The sequence below is a fragment of the Hemibagrus wyckioides genome, linkage group LG09 (genome assembly GCF_019097595.1).
Source record: "Hemibagrus wyckioides isolate EC202008001 linkage group LG09, SWU_Hwy_1.0, whole genome shotgun sequence".
Lineage (NCBI taxonomy): Eukaryota > Metazoa > Chordata > Actinopteri > Siluriformes > Bagridae > Hemibagrus > Hemibagrus wyckioides.
The window spans coordinates 30,689,518-30,715,614 of NC_080718.1; the positions used below are offsets into that span (position 1 = coordinate 30,689,518).

The 26,097-nt window shown below is 42.6% G+C and overlaps 3 protein-coding genes across 4 annotated transcripts in view; 1 reads left to right on the forward strand and 2 right to left on the reverse strand.

Moving 5' to 3' along the window:
- Positions 1 to 3,169, reverse strand: part of nphp1 (nephronophthisis 1) — a 52,029-nt gene extending 48,860 nt beyond the window's left edge. The window contains exons 1-6 of one of the 2 annotated variants that reach the window (XM_058399442.1): positions 2,972 to 3,169; positions 1,607 to 1,662; positions 1,400 to 1,460; positions 1,120 to 1,232; positions 445 to 667; positions 265 to 366 (exon numbers count right to left, since the gene is read on the reverse strand). In XM_058399442.1, the coding sequence (XP_058255425.1) occupies positions 265 to 366; positions 445 to 667; positions 1,120 to 1,232; positions 1,400 to 1,460; positions 1,607 to 1,662; positions 2,972 to 3,052 (636 nt within the window). In that variant the 5' untranslated portion in view covers positions 3,053 to 3,169. The remainder of the gene's footprint in view (positions 1 to 264; positions 367 to 444; positions 668 to 1,119; positions 1,233 to 1,399; positions 1,461 to 1,606; positions 1,663 to 2,971) is intronic. The other variant, XM_058399443.1, reaches the window with a different exon arrangement.
- A 1,825-nt stretch (positions 3,170 to 4,994) lies between these two features.
- On the reverse strand, positions 4,995 to 6,571 carry LOC131359425 (mitoregulin-like). Its single transcript, XM_058399300.1, has 2 exons — positions 6,248 to 6,571; positions 4,995 to 5,232 (listed from the first exon to the last, which is right to left on the reverse strand). Exon 1 carries the CDS (start codon positions 6,455 to 6,457, stop codon positions 6,287 to 6,289), a length of 171 nt encoding a protein of 56 aa, XP_058255283.1. The 5' UTR covers positions 6,458 to 6,571; the 3' UTR covers positions 4,995 to 5,232; positions 6,248 to 6,286.
- Positions 6,572 to 7,212: 641 nt separating this feature from the next.
- ttbk1b (tau tubulin kinase 1b) overlaps positions 7,213 to 26,097 on the forward strand; it is a 96,115-nt gene continuing 77,230 nt past the window's right edge. Inside the window, exon 1 of the mRNA XM_058399299.1 lies at positions 7,213 to 7,379. The gene's annotated coding sequence lies outside the window, so the exon portion shown is untranslated. The remainder of the gene's footprint in view (positions 7,380 to 26,097) is intronic.

Here is a 26,097-nt window from a genome sequence, read left to right on the forward strand (position 1 = left end):
CAGTTCAGACACGTCAGTTAGACAAGTCAGTTCAGATAGGTCAGTTCAGACTGGTCAGTTCAGACAGGTCATTTCATATGGGTCAGTTCAGACAGGTCAGTTAGACAGGTCAATTCAGACACGTCAGTTAGACAGGTCAGTTCAGACAGGTCATTTCATATGGGTCAGTTCAGACAGGTCAGTTAGACTGGACATACTGCTGCTGCTGAACTAACCTCCACATGGTAAATTAAGCCCGTATGAACAGGGCTCTAATAAACAGACCTTCAGGTAGTTTTTGGGGACAAGGCCTTTGTTTCCCTCGGAGTCCTGGGCGAGCCACCATCCATCACCACTCTTCTGCAGGACTCTAACAACAGCTCCTTTCTGTAAAGACACAGAACAGAGTGTGTGTGTGTGTGTGTGTGTGTGTGTGTGTGTGTGCGTGTGTGTGTGTGTTGTTACCTGGACTGTAAGGTCTCCCTCCTCCTGTCCTCTGAAAGAGCCCAGAGCCACGTAGCACACTTCACCCTTCATGGCAGGTAACACCTTCCCTTCTGCATTATCTTCATCACCATCAACCTCATCATCATCATCATCCTCATCATGCTGTGCAGCATGTTCCTCCTCCTCCTCTTCACCTTCTTCCTCCTCACTGTCCTCCTCCTCCTCCTCCTCCTCAGATGACCTAACACACATCAGCATTTAAAAAGACAAGTCAGTAGCAGAAACTAGGTGTAGCAGCGTATGTGGAACCCTTACGCCAGAGGGAGCCCTCGCCTGAGTTTTATTTCCGGTGTTTCTAGGCTATTTAAACAGCATGCTGCCTTTGTTCTACGCAAAGTATCGTTTCCTCTTTAGAGTGCGTACCAAGCCTTTCTTCTCTATATTACGATTGCTCTGTGTATGATCCTTGCCTTCCCTAGTTGACTACGAGTTCTGGTTTTTGGCTTTGGTTTTGGTTTTCCCAGTGTGTTTGCCTTTCCGGTTTTGATCTATTGCCTGCCTATTTCGTTACGTCTTTTGCCTGCCGTTTTTCTAATAAAGATCTGCATTATGGATTCTGATCCTGCTGCCTCGAGTGCATCCTTACACTAGGACAGGTGTGTGTGTGTGTGTGTGTGTGTGTGGAGTTTGTACTTGTCCTGAGGTTGTACTGTTAGAACTCTGAGTTTCTTTTGTAAAGTCCTGAGTCGCTCTTCCTCCTGTCTCTTCCTCTGATCATAATTCCCTACAGGAGCTAATTCATCTGCCTGAGAGAGAGAGAGAGAGAGAGAGAGAGAGAGAGACAGACTCTGTCAGTTTCTGTGAAAGAGTCATGGCCTCTTTGTGTCAGTATCACTGAAGGAGGCGTGGCCTCTCTGTGTCAGTCTCAGTGAAGGAGGCGTGGCCTCTGTGTGAGTAAATATATAAATGTTACTTTGGTTAATTTCTGGAGCGTTGTTAGCGCCTCTGTCACTGCACTCTGTAGATCTGAACACCTGTAAAAAACACATCCAGATGTTGCTCCAGATCCAGAAGATAATGAATATAAATGTTGTTATTGATGATATTAATGTTAATAACCATAAAAGAGTTAAAAATATTTATCCTAATATAAAACCCGCTGCACTGAACGACACTGTACCTCTGTGATCTGCCTGAGACCTCCAACCTCTTAAAGTCCTGCATTAAAGAGTCCACCTGCAGTGACACACACAAACACACACACACACACACAGTCCTGTATAATCAGCACAGTTAAAGACATCTCATCATATCCCTGTGTGAGTGTGATGGTCAGACAGTTCCTGTATAAACACACTGATACTGACTGGCCCTGAGCTCAGGAGAGGGCAGTGACACACGGTCACCTGGGAGGACATCTGGACTCTATATGAAGAGTTTAATCTGAACAGATCGTCGACACACCTGATACTTTTATTAAATATATACATGTATGTGTATTTACACCAAACATCATCACACATGAAGATAACAAAGATAAGAACACAATGAACATATTCACCTGTAGAGTACTGTCTGAAAGATTCTAACAGAACTTTAACACAACCCCAGCAGAACCCTGAGAACCCAAACAGAACTAAAACAGAACCCAAACAGAGCTCAAACAGAACTTAAACAGAAGTCTAACAGAACCCAGTAACAGAACCCAAACAGAACTCAGGAGCAGAACCCAAACAGAACTCAGGAGCAGAACCCAAACAGAACCCAGTAAGAGTTTAGGTGTAGTTAAGCTCGGTAATAAACTCCAGCCCCTCTCTCTCTCTCTCTCTCTCTCTCTCTCTCAGGTGTTTCTCCACAGTGTTCTTCACTCTCAGGTCTCATTCCTCTATTCTAATCTCCTCTCTCCTGTATTCACTCCTTCACTCTCTCCTCTCTCCTGTATTCACTCCTTCACTCTCTCCTGTATTCACTCCTTCACTCTCTCCTCTCTCCTGTATTCACTCCTTCACTCTCTCCTGTATTCACTCCTTCACTCTCTCCTCTCTCCTGTATTCACTCCTTCACTCTCTCCTGTATTCACTCCTTCACTCTCTCCTCTCTCCTGTATTCACTCCTTCACTCTCTCCTGTATTCACTCCTTCACTCTCTCCTCTCTCCTGTATTCACTCCTTCACTCTCTCCTCTCTCCTGTATTCACTCCTTCACTCTCTCCTGTATTCACTCCTTCACTCTCTCCTCTCTCCTGTATTCACTCCTTCACTCTCTCCTCTCTCCTGTATTCACTCCTTCACTCTCTCCTGTATTCACTCCTTCACTCTCTCCTGTATTCACTCCTTCACTCTCTCCTCTCTCCTGTATTCACTCCTTCACTCTCTCCTGTATTCACTCCTTCACTCTCTCCTCTCTCCTGTATTCACTCCTTCACTCTCTCCTCTCTCCTGTATTCACTCCTTCACTCTCTCCTGTATTCACTCCTTCACTCTCTCCTCTCTCCTGTATTCACTCCTTCACTCTTCCAGTCAGTACCTCAGAGTAATAAACCCACCTTCCTCTCGAGCTCAGCCGCTTCCTCCTGTACAGTCTGAAGACCTCCTTTCTTTTTCGGCACCATCTTAAACCTGTACATTAAAAATAAATTTAATTATAAATTCATATTAGTTATGATTTTATTAGTTATTATTTCAGCTCAGTTAAGCCTGGAGTAACAGATCCGCGCGACACTGCACACGGTTGCTAAGATACCTCTGAGGCTAACGGCTGATGTGACGTCATCAACATGCACCCGAATGAACCGCTGTTTCTGTCCACTAGATGTCGCGTTTAAATAATATTTATTAGAGTTTTTTCTCCATCGCTTTAAGCAGTCTTAATGTTCTCTAAACCGTGAGTTCAAACATCACAACTGTGTTACACTAAACCTACACTAATAAACACTTACACTTTGTCATTTGGACCGCACAGAATACACAGAAAAGAGATCTGCACGTGGGTATGTACATACACTCTATAGCCAAAAGTATTGGGACACCCCTCTTCTCCATATCATTGAGTTCAGGTGTTGTTTTTCAGGGGTTGGGCTCCGCTCCTTAGTTCCAGTGAAAGGAACTCTTAATACTTCAGCTTCATACCAAGACATTTTCATTGGTCAGACAGTGGTCAGTTTGGGGATGACCCCTTCCTGTTCCAACATGACTGCCCACCATTGACCAAAGCAAGGTCCATAAAGACATGGATGAGTGAGTTTGGTGTGGAGGAACTTGACTGTCCTGCACAGAGTCCTGACCTCAACCCCATAGAACACCTTTGGGATGAATTAGAGTGGAGACTGAGAGCCAGGCCAAAACCCTGACGTCTGCCTTTACCTGCACATGAATGTAATATGGAGTTGTCCTGTCCTTTGCAGCTATAACAGCTTTAGCTCTCTTGGGAAGGCTTTCCACAAAGTTTGGGAGTGTGTTAATGGGAATTTTTGACCATTCCTCTAAAAGCATGGTCATTTGTGAGGTCAGGCACTGATGTTGTGATGAAGAGAAGGCCTGGCTCGCAGTCTCCACTCTAATTCATTTTGTAGAAATGTGTTTAATTTCAGATCATGGAGAATTTTTTTTTTTTTACATTTTTCTTCCACGTAAAAGTCAGAGACAACAGTCACTAGGTCATTTTCTGATTTGACAGAAACACTCCATAGCCATAGGGATAAAATAGTTGAATAATTTAATTTAATAATTTTAATTTTTTTCTCTCTCCTTTCTCTGTTTCTCTTCTTCTGTAAAGCTGCTTTGACTCAATTATCCACTGTCCAAAAGGGCTTTAAGAAGAGTCTGAAAAATCCTGTACTGATTAAATCTACAGTGAATTGTAACTATATTTATATCAAAGTAATATTAGGTATTATTTTATTCTGAAAGAGATAAACTATGTATTGTGTGAGTGTCTGAAGGTATCAGTGCAGCATGCTGGAGGTTCCTGCAGGTCTGGAGCTGCATTTCTGCAGATGGAGATCTGGTTGGAGATCAGGATTAATGATGTCCAAATGCTGAGAAACCCAGGCAGATACTGATTCATCATCCAGCTCCATCAGAGAGACATCTGACTGACCCCTGACCTGCACAGAGCCCTGACCTCAGCATTGTCCAGTTGGTCTGGGATTGCAGATTTATTGTATAATCAGATATAGGTTTAAAATATTTTATAAATGAAAAAGTTATTTTGGGCAGCATGGTGGCTTGGTGGTCAGCACTGCTGCCTTACAGCAAGAAGGTCTTGGGTTGGAACAGACAGGGCCTTCCTGTGTGGAGTTTGCATGTTCTCCCCATGCCTGGGGAGATAGGTGCTGGAATAGGCTCCAGCAGATCCCTGTGACCCTGATTATGAATAAAGCAGGTATAGACAATGGATGGATGGAGAAAGTTATTGAGGTTATGATGAGAACACACAGAGACTGAGGAGGACAGAGAAAGAAACAGAGGAATAGGGATTAATATAAACACATGTAGGAGACTGAGCTCTGGATTAAACAGAAGGTTGTGAGTTTAAACCCCACTGCTGGACTTCAATGGACACGGCAATAATCAGTAAAATATTTTATTTTATTCCATTTACACAAAGAGCTCTTATTACAAAACTGTTCACAATAAAGCACTTCAATCCAAATAGAAGTCAGAGTACAGTGTGTGTAAAAACTCTGCAGCGTCTCTCATGAGGATGTTTAGGTGTTCCTCATCAGAATGTCTCAGGACCAGGAGATCGGGTCTGCAGAGCCCGGCTCCAAGGTCAGAGGTCACCGCGTCACGGGCTTCAGGAGACCTGATACAGATGAAGAACAGTGAGTTAGAGAATTAAACTGAACCGAATCACACATTTATATTAACTACACAGAGTCTAAATCTTTACATCACTGGCTTTATACAGTGATGTAAATCATCAGCACACACACTCTCTCTCTCTCTCTCTCTCTCATAAACACACACACAGACACACACATATACTTTATCTATCTATTTAGACATTATTATTATTATATCATATTCATTTAATCTGGAAAAAACCGGACAGTGCTACTCTGACTCTTCTCAAGGAGTCAACAGAGTCGGCTCAGAGTCGAGTGAGTTGACTCTTCTGTTCTTATTGCTGTTTTTCTGACATTTTGAACTATTTTTCTTTTTTATCTTATTTCTACATAATATTTTAAAGAGTCAAGTCAAACCTATGACTCAATTTTTCAAAAATAATTTAAAGAGTCTGACCTGAACTGACCCGTCTAACTGAACTGTCTGAACTGATCTCTCCCTCTCTCTCTCTAAACTGACCTGTCTAACTGACCTATCCCTCTCTCTCTCTCTCCCTCTCTCTGAACTGACCGGTCTGAACTGATCTGTCTAACTGACCGGTCTGAACTGACCTGTCTAACTGACCAGTCTGAACGGAGTCAAAGTTTAGACTCAAACCCATGTATAAAGTATCTATCTATCTATCTATCTATCTATCTATCTATCTATCTATCTATTTTTACATCATATTTAAGAGTTGATTCAAAGTGTCGACTCAGACCTATGATTCCTTTTTAAAAAGAAGTAATTTAAAGAGTCGATTCAAAGTGTCGACTCAAACATATGACTCCATTTTAACAACTAATTTAAAAGAGTCGATTCAAAGTGACTCAAACATATGAAAAAACTATTTTAAAGAGTCAAAGATCCGACTCATAAACCCGACTCAGAGAGGCGGCTAAAAGAACTCGCTTAAAGAGCTGATTCATCTTCCTGACTCCCTGGAGAACGACACTTTATTGATTAAAGCCGGGTCACACACTGACACCTGCCTGCCCTCGTGCTTGTCCCTGTCCTGGGTTCGGTTCTGTTCAGGCCAGGTCCAACTTCTTCTGAGTCTCCGTCAGTTTGTCCTGCAGCCGCTTCTTCCTCCAGTCCAGGAACTTCCGGCGCGCTCTGTTCGCCTGCCAACCCGCCATGAACCCTGCGGCAAAGGAGATCATAATGGCGATCTGTAGAGTCCTGTCAGAGACATCAGCCATGTTCACACACTGAGCGCGAGACACCCAGAACCTCTGTGTGTGTGTGTGTGTGTCTTCTACAACTCTCCTGTTTCACCTCCCTCTCTCCTTCATCGGCATGCACACCGGCTCTGTCCCGAACCCACTCACTCACTACATAGTGCACGTGACGTAGGGAATGAGCGCGTGTTTAACTGCTGAACAATGACACAAAACACACATTTTACTTCATCTTACATTAACAACTCAGCTAACAAACTGATTCGTAGTTATTTTATATAAATACACGTTTTATTTATATCTAATTTTATCAATTAACTAATATTTAGAAACTAGCTAGTGAGCTAAATCCGATTAGCCCTCGCACCCTACGCAGGCCAATCGTGTCCGTTTAGAACGAACCCGCTGTGTATCACGTGATGCGAGATCTACGGCGACCCGTCAGGTCCAAACTTCTGACGTGAGAAATCTTTTTCTGCTCACTGATCGAGTCCGTGTACATTTTTGGTGATGAGTTTTGTAGTAAAAATATTTAAATATATATGTATAGAATTTATTACTACCGGTGTGTTCACTCTATTTTCTTTAAAAAGACGAACAGCCAATTTAACGGCTATAAATGATAAAATTAAAAATGATAAATAAAACTATTTGGATATAAACAGTGTCTTTGGAAAGCTTTAAAATCAATCGATAATTCGTTTCTAAAAACTTTCGTGAAGGGCGTGGCTTCCTCGCTCTTCCCACGTTGCTACGCAACAGCCTTGCCTGCTGGTGCGCATGCTCAGTAGGCGCGGGGAGCCTGGGTGCTGATGCTGATTCAGGATGCGGGTGAAGCGAGACGGAGGTTGAGGTGGGAATGCTGCAGCGTCCAGCACGACACAATGCCCCGTGTTCCTCAAACCTCTGGCTCTGAAACCCTCCTGCGGACACTGGAGAGCAGGTCAGACATCTTATTCAGTCATTTCATTTGTACTGTCCGCCGTGACGCGGCGAGGGGCGGCTTTATTAGCATCGTTAGCATGGTTAGCCTGCTTTGTGGTGGTTAGCATGATGGACATGGCTGGAATAGTCGCGTATTCTATCTCTTAGTGAAGAAAAAAGCACAAATAATCACATATACGTGCAGTATAACAGTCCAAACGGCCGTCGCTGGAGATTTGTGGGAGTTGTAGTTTTTTAGTTTTAGGACTAGTTGTGGTCAATCGCAATAAAACTACATATCCCAGCATGCCGCTCGCGCACAGCTTCGTTTAACGAATGAACGCTGGGCCAATCCGAGCTGACGAGACGCGGCTTGGGGGCGGGATTAGAACGCCGTCACCAGGGCGACGCCCATGTTTGATCCTTCCGCTGCAGTGCGGAGACAACACCGAGGCCAAACCCGCGCAATAATGTAGTGTAGAGTGCGCAGAGATTAGCGCGTGCACAGGAGGCGCACTCTTCTCACACACTCTGTAGGGCGCGATGGAGCGCGGATTGGGACGCGGCCAGGGAGAAGAGCAGGAGGGAGAAATCATCACAAATCACTGTTTCAAGGTGATGCTGGAACAAGCACGCGCACTCTCTCTCATAAACACACGCACGCACACACTCTCTCTCTCTCTCTCTCTCTCTCTCTCTCTCTCATAAACACACACACAGACACAATAGACACACACATATACTTTATCTATCTATTTAGACATTATTATTAGAAACCTATGCAGTCACGTGCTGATTCTCTCAGATCTCCAGTCTTCCTGGAGCTGTTTATGAATAAAGAGTAATATAAATATAAAGCCTTTACAGTGTCCAGTCTGAGTTTTTATTAAACACCTGAAACAGATGAACAGTGGGTTAGATCATCACTGTTAGCTTTAAAAAACACCTTAATTACTTCTAACCTGTTAACTGAAGTAGAATGTGTGTTTTATTCCATTTATTACCGAATAAACTAAAACCTGGTGTTTAAAGGGACAGAGTAAATGGTTTTATCCTCTTCATCCTGTCCTTTAACTTTAACACTGCAGAACTGTGAAGGTTTGAAGTGTTCTTCATTGCATGATGGTTGGTTATGGAGTGTTATTACTGCCACACACACACACACACACACACACACACACACACACACCACCCTGACCATGATGCTTTACCTTGGATGCACTGATACATATATATATATATATATACATACACTACTCACAAAAAGCTAAGGATATTCGGCTTTTGGGTGAAATTTCAGGATGCACCGAAAATGCACTAAACCTTTATTTAATTATTTTATTAATTTATTTAATTAAACTTAATTTGACCTTCTCTACACTTTTGAATGCACATGTCCAACTGTTCAGTGTTTCAATACTTTCTGCAGAACTTGCTGTTCTCTAACAAGGTGCTTAACGGCAAAATTCACAACTGGTGTTTGATCCATGAATCCACCAATAAATTTTCTAGTTCAGTTAGAATTGGTATTTAAACAGTCCTCTTCATCATGCTGTTCACATTTTGACATCATGAGACCAAGACCACACCTAACAACTGATCAACAGAACCTCGCCATTGTGAGGCTTCAAACAGGATCTTCTCTGATGACCGCTTCATTGTGAACAGTGCCCTGCGGAACCGGATGATGAATGCCACTCAACTCCAGGCACATTTAAGGGAGGTGAGAGGAACCCAAGTGTCACGTCAGACCATTCGAAACCGTTTACATCAGCATGGTCTGCGTGCTAGACGACCTGCAAGGGTACCTGACCACACCACCAGGCACAGGCGTCGGGCCAGAGAGCATTTACACTGGACGAGGGACCGGTGGGCCTCAGTGCTGTTCTCTGATGAAAGTCGATTCACGTTGAGCAGAAATGATGGACCCAACGATGTTGGAGACGTCAGGGAGAGCGCTATGCATCAGCCACTGTTGTGGTGGTGTTACAGTCTGGGCAGGTGTGTCCACTCAATACAGAACTGCCCTACATCTTGTGAATGGTACAGTGACAAGCCAATACTACCTGAATAACATCATTAATCCAGTCATTGTGCCCCTGCATGAACAACACAGGCCTAATTTCATCTTCATGGACGACAATGCTCCAGCTCATCGAAGTCGCATCATTAGGGAACGGCTGCTGGAGGCTGGGGTTCCTCAAATGGAGTGGCCTGCACTTTCTCCAGACCCGAATCCCTCTGGGATCGGCCGAGTCGCCGTGTAGAGGCTCGTAACCCCGCACCCCAGAACCTCAATGACCTGAGGGCCGCCCTTCAAGAAGAGTGGAATGCCATGCCTCAGCAGACAATAAGTCGACTCGTGAACAGCATGAGACATCGTGGTCAAGCTGTAATTGATGGTCAAGGGCACATGACAGATTATTGAGACATTGAGATTTTTTGTTGTGGTATACCCACCACTGTTGTTGGCTTTTGTTTCAATAAATTGTTTGAGATGAGGAAATCACCATTGCAGCTTCTACTTAAATGCCCTACTTTCATGATATAATATCACTGTAGCGTGAACTTTTTACATTTTCCATAAATTTCACCCAAAAGACAAATATCCATAACTTTTTGTGAGTAGTGTGTATATATAAAGCTCTGGAAAAAAATAAGAGAGCACTGCCCAATCTCCAGATGTGAACCCTATTGAAAACCTTTGGAATGTCATCAAGAGGAAGATGGATGATCACAAACCATCAAGTAAAGCTGAGCTGTTTGCTTTTTGGCAAAAAGAGTGATATAAAGTTCCCCAACAGCAATGTGAGAAACTGGTGGAGATCATGGAGCTAAAACCCATGCAGATCGGGGTTATTCCACCAAATACTGATCTCTTAATGTTATTTATCCAAAGCATTAACACAATCTGTTTACAAATTATTTGCATTTTGTTTTATTTGAGTTATTAAAGCTCTGCAGATACTGCATGATCTTGGGTTATTTTGATGTGATGTCATTTCCTTTAAATATACACTACAGTACATCCTCACTACAGTACATCCTCACTACAGTACATCCTCACTACAGTACATCCTCACTACATCACATCCTCACTACATCACATCCTCACTACAGTACATCCTCACTACATCACATCCTCACTACAGTACATCCTCACTACATCACATCCTCACTACAGTACATCCTCACTACATCACATCCTCACTACAGTACATCCTCACTACAGTACATCCTCACTACATCACATTCTCACTACAGTACATCCTCACTACAGTACATCCTCACCTCATCACATCCTCACCTCATCACATCCTCACTACAGTACATCCTCACTACATCACATCCTCACCTCATCACATCCTCACCTCATCACATCCTCACTACAGTACATCCTCAATACATCACATCCTCACCATATCACATCCTCACTACAGTACATCCTCACTACAGTACATCCTCATCACATCCTCACTACAGTACATCCTCACTACATAACATCCTCACTACAGTACATCCTCACTACATCACATCCTCACTACAGTACATCCTCACTACAGTACATCCTCACTACATCACATCCTCACTACAGTACATCCTCACTACATCACATCCTCACTACAGTACATCCTCACTACATCACATCCTCACTACAGTACATCCTCACTACATCACATCCTCACTACAGTACATCCTCACTACAGTACATCCTCACTACAGTACATCCTCACTACATCACATCCTCACTACAGTACATCCTCACTACAGTACATCCTCACTACATCACATTCTCACTACAGTACATCCTCACCTCATCACATCCTCACTACATCACATCCTCACTACATCACATTCTCACTACAGTACATCCTCACTACATCACATCCTCACTACAGTACATCTTCACTACAGTACATCCTCACTACATCACATTCTCACTACAGTACATCCTCACCTCATCACATCCTCACTACAGTATATCTTCACTACATCACATCCTCACTACATCACATTCTCACTACAGTACATCCTCACTACATCACATCCTCACTACAGTATATCTTCACTACAGTACATCCTCACTACAGTACATCCTCACTACATCACATCCTCACTACAGTACATCCTCACTACAGTACATCCTCACTACATCACATCCTCACTACAGTACATCCTCACTACAGTACATCCTCACTACAATACATCCTCACTACATCACATCCTCACTACAGTATATCCTCACTACAGTACATCCTCACTACAATACATCCTCACTACATCACATCCTCACTACAGTATATCCTCACTACAGTACATCCTCACTACAGTACATCCTCACTACAGTACATCCTCACTACATCACATCCTCACTACAGTACATCCTCACTACAGTACATCCTCACTACATCACATCCTCACTACAGTACATCCTCACTACAGTACATCCTCACTACATCACATCCTCACTACATCACATCCTCACTACAGTACATCCTCACTACAGTACATCCTCACTACAATACATCCTCACTACATCACATCCTCACTACAGTACATCCTCACTACATCACATCCTCACTACAGTATATCCTCACTACAGTACATCCTCACTACAGTATATCCTCACTACAGTATATCCTCACTACAGTACATCCTCACTACATCACATCCTCACTACAGTACATCCTCACTACAGTATATCCTCACTACAGTATATCCTCACTACAGTACATCCTCACTACAGTATATCCTCACTACAGTACATCCTCACTACAGTATATCCTCACTACAGTACATCCTCACTACAGTATATCCTCACTACAGTATATCCTCACTACAGTACATCCTCACTACAGTACATCCTCACTACATCACATCCTCACTACAGTACATCCTCACTACAGTACATCCTCACTACAGTACATCCTCACTACAGTATATCCTCACTACAGTATATCCTCACTACAGTACATCCTCACTACAGTACATCCTCACTACATCACATCCTCACTACAGTACATCCTCACTACAGTACATCCTCACTACAATACATCCTCACTACATCACATCCTCACTACAGTACATCCTCACTACAGTACATCCTCACTACAATACATCCTCACTACATCACATCCTCACTACAGTACATCCTCACTACATCACATCCTCACTACAGTATATCCTCACTACAGTACATCCTCACTACATCACATCCTCACTACAGTATATCCTCACTACAGTACATCCTCACTACATCACATCCTCACTACAGTACATCCTCACTACAGTATATCCTCACTACAGTATATCCTCACTACAGTACATCCTCACTACAGTATATCCTCACTACAGTACATCCTCACTACAGTATATCCTCACTACAGTACATCCTCACTACAGTATATCCTCACTACAGTATATCCTCACTACAGTACATCCTCACTACATCACATCCTCACTACAGTACATCCTCACTACAGTATATCCTCACTACAGTACATCCTCACTACATCACATCCTCACTACAGTACATCCTCACTACAGTATATCCTCACTACAGTACATCCTCACTACAGTACATCCTCACTACATCACATCCTCACTACATCACATCCTCACTACATCACATCCTTTTGCTGTGTGCTAAGACCCTGAAATCTGTAGCATGTAACTCCAGATTTACTCACAAGGTCTAAATTCATCAGCTGCTCTCAGAACTGTGTTAAGTTTCTGCACCGCTGCTGCTGCTGCATCTGAGTTTTCAGTTCAATTCAACATTATTTGTATAGAGCTTTTAACAGTGGACACTGTCTTAGAGCAGCTTTACAAATAACAAAGTTTAAAATTACATTTAAATTTATCCTTAATGAGCAAGCCTGAGGCTACAGAGGCAAGAAACAAAACTTCTGGAGACGATGTGAGGAACAAACCTGGTGAGGAACCTGAACATAGGACTGAACATAGAACCTCATTCTCATCTGAGTGACACCAGAGAGTGGGATTATAAATCATTATAAACACTGAAAGTGGGATTATAAATTATAAATTCATTTCAATTCAATTTTATTCAATTTTATTTGTATAGCGCTTTTAACAATAAACATTGTCTCAAAGCAGCTTTACAGGACATAAGAACCAAAAATATAGTGTAAAAAGTCCTAGATGTTAGAAAAAATCATCCCTAGTGAGAAGCCTGAAGCGACTGTGGTGAGGAAAAACTCCCTTAGATGGTATGATGAAGAAACCTTGAGAGGAACCAGACTCAAAAGGGAACCCATCCTCATTTGGGTGACACAGGAGAGTGTGATTATAAATTATTCTAAACACAGAACAGTGTGATATGAACACGTTGAACAATACAAATGTCCTTTCTGCAGTTATGTACAGTCTACAGTGTGGTGTAGAATATTAGTGTGTGTATTAATTAGGAGGTTGTTGTTGTCCTTGAAGTCCACATAGGGCTGGCAGTGTTGCTTTGGTATACCCAAATCCTCACAAAGCAGAATCCAGCTGGTTCTGGTCCTTCTCTGGATGCCTCAGGATTCTCGCAGGGTTGGCCTCTGTCTACTGGAACTGGCACAGTCTCTAGATGCCTCGGGATGGGTAGAAAAAGGAACAGGTGGAAAGGAATTAGTGTAGCTGCTGTTCATAATATTAGCAGTACTAGATGATAAGGTGGATTTAATCAGATGTACTGGAGCACAAGGTTATGGGATGTGTTAGATGTATGCCAGGATAAAGAGAGAAGTCTTTAGTCTACATTTAAACTGGGAGACTGTGTCTGAGCCCCGAACACTGTCAGGAAGACTATTCCAAAGTTTTGGAGCTAAATACGAAAACACTCTACCCCCTTCTGTGGACTTTGATATTCTGGGAACTACCAGAAGTCCGGAATTTTATGATCTTAAAGAGCGTGGTGGATTGTAACGTGTTAGAAGACTGGAGAGATAGGTGGGAGCTAAACCAATTAGAGCCTTGTATGTAAATAGTGCTAGTTTATAATCAATTCTAAGTTTAACAGGTAGCCAGTGCAGGGATGATAATATTGGGGTTATATGATCATATTTTCTTTCAATTCAATTCAATTCAGTTTATTTTGTATAGCGCCTTTTACAATGAACATTGTCTCAAAGCAGCTTTACAAAAAAAGAAAACAGAGAAAGGGAAGGGGAAAATGAAAAATAATAATAAAAAATAAAAAATTAATTAACTAGAAGTAAGAATAAATTATTAAATTCTGTAATTGGACTATTTTATCCCTAATGAACAAGCCTGTGGTGACGGTGGCAAGGAAAAACTCCCTGGGATGATATGAGGAAGAAACCTTGAGAGGAACCAGGCTCAGAAGGGAACCCATCCTCATTTGGGTGACACTAAACAGTAAATAATGTAACTGTAGCTGATTAATGTCCTTTCTACAACAGAAATCAATGGCCCATGTGGAACTATTAGATCAGTGTAGTTTCTGAGGTTATTATAGACACTAGTTTTTTGCTGTCAGAAGCTGACAGATGAAATGGCAGATCTGTGATGGTGTGAAAGTCCCCAAGTGGCTCTGTCCATGGCTGTCTCCTGGTCCACACAGATCCATCCACAGCATCAGTGGGCACCATCACGCGGCGAGACTCCGACCAGGGGTAGGGCAGTGGTCACACTGGAAACTGGCAAACACTGGGAACTCAGGAGTGGGGTGTATAGTTCAACAGAGAAAGACAGAGAGAGAAAGAGAAAGATATTAAGTATGATTCTGATCATGTGATGTTTAAGACAATGTAGATTATGTGTAAAATGCAGGCAGGGACTCCGGCAAGACTAGCTATGACATCATAACTAAAAGGGAGAGCCAGAAGGTCACAGACATGAAGGCTTCCCGGAACATAAAGCGTCCAACCACTTCACAGTCAGCAAACCTGAGCGACTTGCGAGGGTGGTAAGGCGACAGCATCCAAACATCCCAGTACACCAAATGCTCTATGCCCATGGACCTTCCAGATCTGCTCCTTTACCTAAGAAAACTATACTATTAAAAGCTTGACTAAACAAATGTGTCTTCAGCCTAGACTTAAACATTGAGACTGTGTCTGAATCCCCAACACTAATTGGAAGGCTGTTCCATAACTGTGGGGCTTTGAAAGAAAAAGCTCCGCCCCCTGCTGTAGCCTTTGCTACTTGAGATACTACCAAATAACTTGCACCCTTTGATTAGAGTAGGTGTGGCAGATCATAAAAGACTAAAAGATCACTCGAGTACTGCAGCGCAAGACCATTTAGTGCTTTATAGGTCAGTAACAGAATTTTATAATCAATGCAAAATTTGACTGGGAGCCAATGTAGTGTGGCTAAAATAGGAGTGATGTGTTCATATCTTCTGGTTCTAGTTAGGACTCTAGCTGCTGCATTCTGGACTAACTGCTTATGCTCCTACTGGAACATCCAGACAGTAAAGCATTACAATAATCCAAACTAGAGGTAACAAAAGCATGAACTAGTTTCTCTGTATCATGAAATGACATCATATTTCTTATCTTGGCAATATTTCTGAGATAAAAGAAGGCTACTCTAGTGAAATTATCTACATGAGCTTCAAACGAAAGACCAGAGTCAATAATCACACCAAGATCTTTTACTGCTGGACAAGATGAAACCAAAAGACCATCCACTGTTACTTTGTAATCAGAAAGCTTACTTCTAGCTCCATGTGGTCCTAGTACAAGCACCTCTGTCTTGTCAGAGTTAAGCAGGAGGAAGTTAGTGGCCATCCAGTGTCTAATGTCCTTTACACATTCTTCTATCTTAATAAACTGGTGTCTCTCATCTGATTTAGCTGAAACATATAGCTGTGTGTCGTTGCTGTAACAGTGGAAGCTAATACCATGTTTATGAATAATTATACCAAGGGGTAACATATATAGGGAGAAAAGCAGTGGGCCTAAAACAGAACCTTGTGGAACACCGAACATAACCTTGGTATGCATGGAGAAGTCACCATCTAGATCTACACACTGATAACGGTCACTCAAATAAGACCTGAGCCAGGAGAGGGCTGTTCCTTTAACACCAACAACATGTTCTAGCCTATCAAGTAGAACAGTGTGGTCAATGGTGTCAAAAGCTGCACTAAGATCCAGTAACACCAGTAAGGAGACACAACCCTGATCAGAAGCCAGTAACAGGTCATTGACCACTTTAACCAGTGCTGTCTCTGTGCTATGATGAGGCCTAAATCCTGACTGATACATTTCATAAATGTTATTTCTATGCAGGTCTGAACATAACTGCTGTGCTACAGCCTTTTCTAGGATCTTGGAGATAAAGGGCAGGTTTGATATCGGTCTATAGTTAGACAGCTGACAGGGGTCGAGGTCCATTTTTTTAATCAAGGGTTTGATAACTGCTAGCTTAAATGATTTAGGCACATAGCTAGTGCTAAGGGAAGAATTAATGATTTTTAGAAGGGGTTCGGTAGCTACTGGTAATATCTGTTTAAGGAAAGACGTGGGTAAAGGATCTAGGATGCAGGTTGAAAGTTTTGAATAAGAAATTAGTGAAATTAGATCAGGCTCTTGAAGTGGAGTGAAGCATTCTAAGCTCTGATCAGAAATAGCTATATTATCTAAAGGATTATCTATCAAATAATTTGGTTTTAAATTAATAGTCTGAATTTTTTGCCTGATATTGTCAATTTTTTCATTGAAAAAATTCATGAAGTCATTGCTGCTAAATGTAGATGGTGTGCGCTTTTCTACAGTGGTTTTACTCCTAGTTAGTTTTGCTACAGTGCTAAATAAAAATTTAGGATTGTTTTTGTTATCTTCAATTAGGGCAGAGAGATACGCTGATCTAGCAGCACTAAGAGAATTTTTGTATCTCAGAAGGCTTTCCTTCCACGCAATCTGGAATACTGCCAATTTAGTTTGACGCCATTTACGTTCTAGTTTCCTAGCTGATTGTTTTAAAGCTCATGTTCTGTAGGGTCAGACGGCGAACCAATCATGTGTGATAATTCTGGGACACTATCGGTAAATCTCTCTGCAGTAGCAAACGTAAATGTACACTTGATACAGTAACATGGCACATTGCACATCTCGTGTTTAAGACTCATTCTAAATGAAACTAGATCATGATCTGAGATAGCTTCCGACTGTGGAAGAGTGACTATGTTTTCTATATTTAATCCGAATGTAAAAATGAGATCCAGAGTGTGACCTCCATTATGAGTGGGTCCTATTACATTTTGATTAACACCTAATGAATCTAAGATGGACACACCTGCTGTTCTCAGAGGGTCTTCTGGCTTATCAAAATGAATGTTGAAGTCTCCTACTATTAATGCTTTGTCTAAAGAAACAACAAGGTTTGAAGTAAAATCTCCAAATTCACTAAGAGTAAGAGTATGGCCCTGGGGGTCTGTAAATAACAATTAGTGGAATTGACTCTGTGAACTTATTTTTTGTTGTTACATAAGTTAGTTTAGTATAAAGAACTTCAAATGCATTGAACTGATGTCTGGGTTTTTGTGTGGCACTTAGCTTATTATCATGAATAACTGCGACACCTCCTCCCCTGCCTGTTAGACGCGGTTGATGTATATAGCTATAGCCAGGCAGACAAGCTTCATTTAATGCTACGTACTCGTTTTGTTTAATCCATGTTTCTGTTAAACAAAGAACACTGAACTCCTGATCAGTAATCAGTTCATTAATAATAAGTGCTTTAGTTGACAGAGATCTTATATTTAACAGTCCTAGCTTCAGATCAAAGGTGCTGGCTGTGCATTCACTATCATCTAGTTTTATGTTAATCAGGTTACTAAAACAAATTTTCTGATTGTTAAAACATTTTCGTTTGGTTCGGGGAACAGACACAGTCTCAATGTTATGAATCCTGAGTGACGACTCTTTGCAGCCAGCAGACGGTTGGATTAACCTGCTTGTCTGCTCCCTGGCCCTGGCCCTGGATTGTCACCGATTAACTAGATCTGCTCTAAGACTATGTGCGATGCTGCAAGAAATGAGAGCAGCACCCTCCCGAGTGGGATGGACACCGTCCCGTCCTAACAGGCCAGCCTTGCCCTCAAAAGAGCTCCAATTATCTATGAAGCCCACATTGTTTTCAGAGCACCACCTGGACATCCAGCAGTTCAGCGACCATAACCTGCTGTAAGCTACATCACCACGCCGCATTGGGATGGGGCCAGAGCATACTACAGCATCGGACATTGCCTTCGCTAATTTACACACTTCTACAACATTACTCTTAGTAACCTCAGACTGACGAAGGCGTATATCATTAGCTCCTACATGGAAGACTATCTTGGAGAACCTGTGCTTGCCTAGGACCCTAAGATTACCTGCAATGTCCGGCGCCCTGGCTCCCGGAATACACCTAACCTGTGCTGCTGGAACCACTAAAGGCCTAGCTAATTTCACATGCCTTAAAATGGAGTCTCCTATAACCAGAGCTCTTTCAGGTTTCTCAGCGGGTTCTTCACTGAGGAGAGCAAACCTGTTGGACATGTGAAGCAGAGAGGAGTGGTGCTCCTGTGGGCAAGCCTTAGCATTAGCCTTGGCTTTGCGACTATGCCATTGAGTGGTCACCCATTTGCCCCACTGTGAGGGCTCTAATGCCGGAGTTGGGGGATTACTAACTCCACCTAAGGCATCCTGACTTCCCCCTACAGACACTACACTGCTCTCACTGTCACTAACCCTCTCTAGTGTCTGGACGCGCACCTCTAAAGCTAATATCTTCTCCGTCAGAGAGCTAACTAGCATACACTTATTACAAGTAAAACACTAATGACAGAGGAAGAATTGCTAAACATCCTGCAGCTCACACACTGTACAAGCTGAAAGTTATTCATACTGTATGATTACATACCTTTGAGTGAATCTATCCTCCGACTGCTGTGTAAAAAACGGGGGGGAGGGTGGGTGCTTCACCCGATAGAAAAACAAAAGAACAATTAACTGCGATATGCAAGTAAAGATTTAGCAAACGAAACCTGGCAGAGTAAGAAATTTAGGTGAAAGAGAAAAAAGAAACATGATATGAACTTTGAATGAAAAATGCCAACACAGGCAAGAACTCGCGGTAAGCGCTTCAAACACAGGAAGTCCTTCTTTCTTTTTTTTTCTTGATCTGGTAAGAACTCTGGCGGCTGCATTCTGGACTAACTGTAGCTTGTTTATTGAAGATGCAGGACAAACACCTAGTAATGCATTACAGTAGTCCAGTCTGGAGGTCAGGAATGCATGAACTAGCTTTTCTGCATCAGATACAGATAAAATGTTCCTAAGCTTGGCGATATTTCTAAGATGGAAGAAGGCTGTTTTTGTGATATTGGAAATATGATTTTCAAAGGACAAGTTGCTGTCTAATATTACACCCAGGTCTTTCACTGTCCAGCTAGTAGTAACAGTGCATCCTTCTAGATGCAAGCTGAATTGCGAGAGCTTCTGTGTACTGGTTTTTGGGCCAATAAGTAATATCTCTGTCTTATCAGGATTTAGTAATAGAAAATTATCGGTCATCCAATCTTTAATATCTTTAACACACTCAGTTAGTCTAGACAAATTAGATATTTCATCTGGTTTTGATGAGATATATAACTGGGTATCATCGGCATAACACTGGAAACTAATCCCATGTCTTCTAATGATGTCACCCAATGGAAGTATGTATACTGAGAAAAGCAGAGGTCCTAAAACTGACCCTTGTGGGACCCCATATTTCACTGGCACTACACTGGACAGTTCTCCATTTAAATCTACAAAGTGGTATGGATCAGACAGGTAGGATCTAATCCATTTTAATGCCTGTCCCTGCATACCCGTGTGATTTTGTAAGCGATCTATGATAATATTATGATCTATAGTGTGGAATGCAGCACTAAGATCAAGCAGGACTAAAATGGAGATGCAGCCTTGGTCCGAAGCTAAAAACAAGTCATTATTGATTTTAACTAGTGCAGTTTCTGTACTATGATGGGGCCTAAAACCTGACTGAAATTCTTCAAGGATATTGTTTTCCTGTAGGAAGGAGCATAATTGAGCTGACACGTTTTCTAATATTTTAGATATAAACACTGTGAGTGGGATTAGAAATCATATAAACACCAGAGAGTGATGATGATGGTGGTGTGTGTGATGATGATGATGATGATGGTGGTGTGTGTGATGATGATGATGATGATGGTGGTGTGTGTGATGATGATGGTGTGTGTGATGATGGTGTGTGTGTGATGATGGTGTGTGTGTGATGATGATGATGATGATGATGATGATGATGATGGTGGTGTGTGTGTGTGATGATGATGATGATGGTGTGTGTGATGATGATGGTGTGTGTGATGATGGTGTGTGTGTGATGATGATGATGATGATGATGATGATGGTGGTGTGTGTGATGATGATGATGATGGTGGTGTGTGTGATGATGATGATGATGATGATGATGATGGTGGTGTGTGTGATGATGATGATGATGGTGGTGTGTGTGATGATGATGATGATGATGGTGGTGTGTGTGATGATGGTGTGTGTGATGATGATGATGATGATGGTGTGTGTGATGATGATGGTGTGTGATGATGATGATGGTGTGTGATGATGATGATGATGGTGTGTGTGATGATGATGATGGTGTGTGATGATGATGATGATGGTGTGTGTGATGATGATGATGATGATGATGGTGTGTGTGATGATGATGGTGTGTGTGATGATGATGATGGTGTGTGTGATGATGATGATGGTGTGTGTGATGATGATGATGATGATAATGGTGTGTGTGATGATGATGATGATGGTGTGTGTGATGATGATGATGATGGTGTGTGTGATGATGAAGTGTGTGATGATGATGATGATGATGATGATGGTGTGTGTGATGATGATGATGATGATGATGGTGTGTGTGATGATGATGATGGTGTGTGTGATGATGATGATGATGGTGTGTGTGATGATGATGATGATGGTGTGTGTGTGATGATGGTGTGTGTGATGATGATGATGGTGTGTGTGATGATGATGATGATGGTGTGTGTGATGATGATGATAATGATGGTGGTGTGTGTGATGATGATGATGATGGTGTGTGTGATGATGATGATGATGATGGTGGTGTGTGTGATGATGATGATGATGATGGTGTGTGTGATGATGATGATGATGATGATGGTGTGTGTGATGATGATGATGATGATGATGGTGTGTGTGATGATGATGATGATGATGGTGTGTGTGATGATGATGATGATGATGATGGTGTGTGTGATGATGATGATGATGATGGTGTGTGTGATGATGATGATGATGATGATGATGGTGTGTGTGATGATGATGATGATGATGGTGGTGTGTGTGATGATGATGATGGTGTGTGTGATGATGACGATGATGGTGGTGTGTGTGATGATGATGATGGTGTGTGTGATGATGATGATGGTGGTCTGTGTGATGTTGGTGGTGTGTGTGATGATGATGATGGTGTGTGTGATGGTGTGTGTGTGATGATGGTGTGTGTGTGATGATGATGATGGTGTGTGTGATGATGGTGGTGTGTGTGATGATGGTGTGTGTGATGGTGGTGTGTGTGATGATGGTGTGTGTGTGATGGTGGTGTGTGTGTGATGATGGTGTGTGTGTGATGATGGTGTGTGTGTGATGATGATGATGGTGGTGTGTGTGATGGTGTGTGTGTGATGGTGGTGTGTGTGATGATGGTGTGTGTGTGATGGTGGTGTGTGTGATGATGATGATGGTGTGTGTGATGATGGTGTGTGTGTGATGATGATGATGGTGGTGTGTGTGATGATGATGATGGTGTGTGTGTGATGATGGTGTGTGTGTGATGATGATGATGGTGGTGTGTGTGATGATGGTGTGTGTGTGATGATGATGATGGTGGTGTGTGTGATGATGGTGTGTGTGTGATGATGATGATGGTGGTGTGTGTGATGGTGTGTGTGTGATGATGATGATGATGATGATGATGGTGTGTGTGTGATGATGATGATGGTGGTGTGTGTGATGATGGTGTGTGTGTGATGATGATGGTGGTGGTGTGTGTGATGGTGTGTGTGTGATGATGATGATGATGGTGTGTGTGTGATGATGATGATGGTGGTGTGTGTGATGATGGTGTGTGTGTGATGATGATGATGATGATGGTGGTGTGTGTGATGATGGTGTGTGTGTGTGATGATGATGATGATGGTGTGTGTGATGATGATGATGGTGGTGTGTGTGATGATGACGATGATGGTGGTGTGTGTGATGATGATGATGGTGGTGTGTGTGATGATGATGATGATGGTGTGTGTGATGATGATGATGGTGGTGTGTGTGATGATGGTGTGTGTGTGATGATGATGATGGTGGTGTGTGTGATGATGATGATGATGGTGTGTGTGATGATGGTGTGTGTGTGTGATGATGTTGGTGTGTGTGTGATGAAGATGATGATGATGGTGTGTGTGTGATGAAGATGATGGTGTGTGTGATGATGATAATGATGATGGTGTGTTTGATGATGATGATGGTGTGTGTGATGATGATGATGGTGTGTGTGATGAAGATGATGGTGTGTGTGATGAAGATGATGGTGTGTGTGATGATGGTGGTGGTGTGTGTGATGATGGTGTGTGTGTGATGATGATGGTGTGTGTGATGATGATGATGGTGTGTGTGATGATGGTGTGTGTGTGTGATGATGATGGTGTGTGTGTGATGAAGATGATGATGATGGTGTGTGTGATGATGATGATGGTGTGTGTGATGATGATGATGGTGTGTGTGATGATAATGATGATGGTGTGTGTGATGATGGTGGTGGTGTGTGTGATGATGATGGTGTGTGTGTGATGAAGATGATGATGATGGTGTGTGTGATGAAGATGATGGTGTGTGTGATGATGATGATAATGATGATGAAGATGATGGTGTGTGTGATGAAGATGATGGTGTGTGTGATGATGATGATGATGAAGATGATGGTGTGTGTGATGAAGATGATGGTGTGTGTGATGATGATGATGATGATGATGAAGATGATGGTGTGTGTGATGAAGATGATGGTGTGTGTGATGAAGATGATGGTGTGTGTGATGATGATGATGATGATGATGATGAAGATGATGGTGTGTGTGTGATGATGATGATGATGGTGGTGTGTGATGATGATGATGGTGTGTGTGATGATGATGATGATGGTGTGTGTGATGATGATGATGATGGTGTGTGTGATGATGATGGTGGTGTGTGTGATGATGATGATGATGGTGTGTGTGATGATGATGATGATGATGGTGTGTGTGATGATGGTGGTGTGTGTGATGATGATGATGGTGTGTGTGATGATGATGATGATGGTGTGTGTGATGATGATGATGATGGTGTGTGTGATGATGATGATGATGGTGGTGTGTGTGATGATGATGGTGGTGTGTGTGATGATGATGATGATGATGGTGTGTGTGATGATGATGGTGGTGTGTGTGATGATGATGATGGTGTGTGTGATGATGGTGTGTGTGTGATGATGATGATGGTGGTGTGTGTGATGATGATGGTGGTGTGTGTGATGATGATGATGGTGTGTGTGATGATGATGATGGTGTGTGTGATGATGATGATGATGGTGTGTGTGATGATGATGATGGTGGTGTGTGTGATGATGATGATGATGGTGTGTGTGATGATGATGATGGTGTGTGTGATGATGACGATGATGGTGGTGTGTGTGATGATGATGATGATGGTGTGTGTGATGATGATGATGGTGTGTGTGATGATGACGATGATGGTGGTCTGTGTGATGATGGTGGTGTGTGTGATGATGATGATGATGGTGTGTGTGATGATGATGATGGTGGTGTGTGTGATGATGATGATGGTGTGTGTGATGATGACGATGATGGTGGTGTGTGTGATGATGGTGGTGTGTGTGATGATGATGGTGGTGTGTGTGATGATGATGGTGGTGTGTGTGATGATGATGGTGGTGTGTGTGATGATGATGATGATGGTGTGTGTGATGATGGTGGTGTGTGTGATGATGATGGTGGTGTGTGTGATGATGGTGGTGTGTGTGATGATGATGATGGTGGTGTGTGTGATGATGACGATGATGGTGGTGTGTGTGTGTGTGATGATGGTGGTGTGTGTGATGATGATGATGGTGTGTGTGATGATGACGATGATGGTGTGTGATGATGGTGGTGTGTGTGATGATGATGATGGTGTGTGTGATGATGACGATGATGGTGGTGTGTGTGATGATGATGACGATGATGGTGGTGTGTGTGATGATGATGATGGTGTGTGTGATGATGACGATGATGGTGGTGTGTGTGATGATGATGATGGTGGTCTGTGTGATGTTGGTGGTGTGTGTGATGATGATGGTGGTGTGTGTGATGATGATGATGGTGGTGTGTGTGATGATGATGATGGTGTGTGTGATGATGACGATGATGGTGGTGTGTGATGATGGTGGTGTGTGTGATGATGATGGTGGTGTGTGTGATGATGATGATGGTGGTGTGTGATGATGACGATGATGGTGGTGTGTGTGATGTTGGTGGTGTGTGTGATGATGATGATGGTGGTCTGTGTGATGTTGGTGGTGTGTGTGATGATGATGATGGTGGTGTGTGTGATTATGATGGTGGTGTGTGTGATGATGGTGTGTGTGTGTGATGATGGTGTGTGTGTGATGATGATGATGGTGGTGTGTGTGATGATGGTGTGTGTGTGATGATGATGATGATGGTGTGTGTGTGATGATGATGGTGTGTGTGTGATGGTGTGTGTGTGATGATGATGATGGTGGTGTGTGTGTGATGATGATGATGGTGGTGTGTGTGATGATGATGATGATGATGGTGTGTGTGTGATGATGATGATGATGGTGGTGTGTGTGATGATGGTGTGTGTGTGATGATGATGATGATGATGGTGTGTGTGTGATGATGATGATGGTGTGTGTGTGATGATGATGATGGTGTGTGTGTGATGATGATGATGGTGTGTGATGATGATGATGATGGTGGTGTGTGTGATGATGATGATGGTGGTGTGTGTGATGATGGTGGTGTGTGTGATGATGGTGGTGTGTGTGATGATGATGATGGTGGTCTGTGTGATGTTGGTGGTGTGTGTGATGATGATGATGGTGGTGTGTGTGATGATGATGATGGTGGTGTGTGTGATGATGATGATGGTGTGTGTGATGATGACGATGATGGTGGTGTGTGTGATGATGATGATGGTGTGTGTGATGATGACGATGATGGTGGTGTGTGTGATGATGATGGTGTGTGTGATGATGATGATGGTGTGTGTGATGATGACGATGATGGTGGTGTGTGTGATGATGATGATGGTGTGTGTGATGATGACGATGATGGTGGTGTGTGTGATGATGATGATGGTGTGTGTGATGATGACGATGATGGTGGTGTGTGTGATGATGATGATGGTGGTGTGTGTGATGATGATGATGGTGTGTGCGATGATGGTGTGTGTGTGATGATGGTGTGTGTGTGTGATGATGATGATGGTGTGTGTGATGATGACGATGATGGTGGTGTGTGTGATGATGGTGTGTGTGTGATGATGATGGTGGTGTGTGTGATGATGGTGTGTGTGTGATGATGGTGTGTGTGTGATGATGATGATGGTGGTGTGTGTGATGATGGTGTGTGTGTGATGATGATGATGATGATG

What these genes read in the sequence shown, in the direction of transcription:
- LOC131359425 (XM_058399300.1), bottom strand. Translation starts at nt 6,457, where the DNA reads ATGGCTGATGTCTCTGACAGGACTCTACAGATCGCCATTATGATCTCC.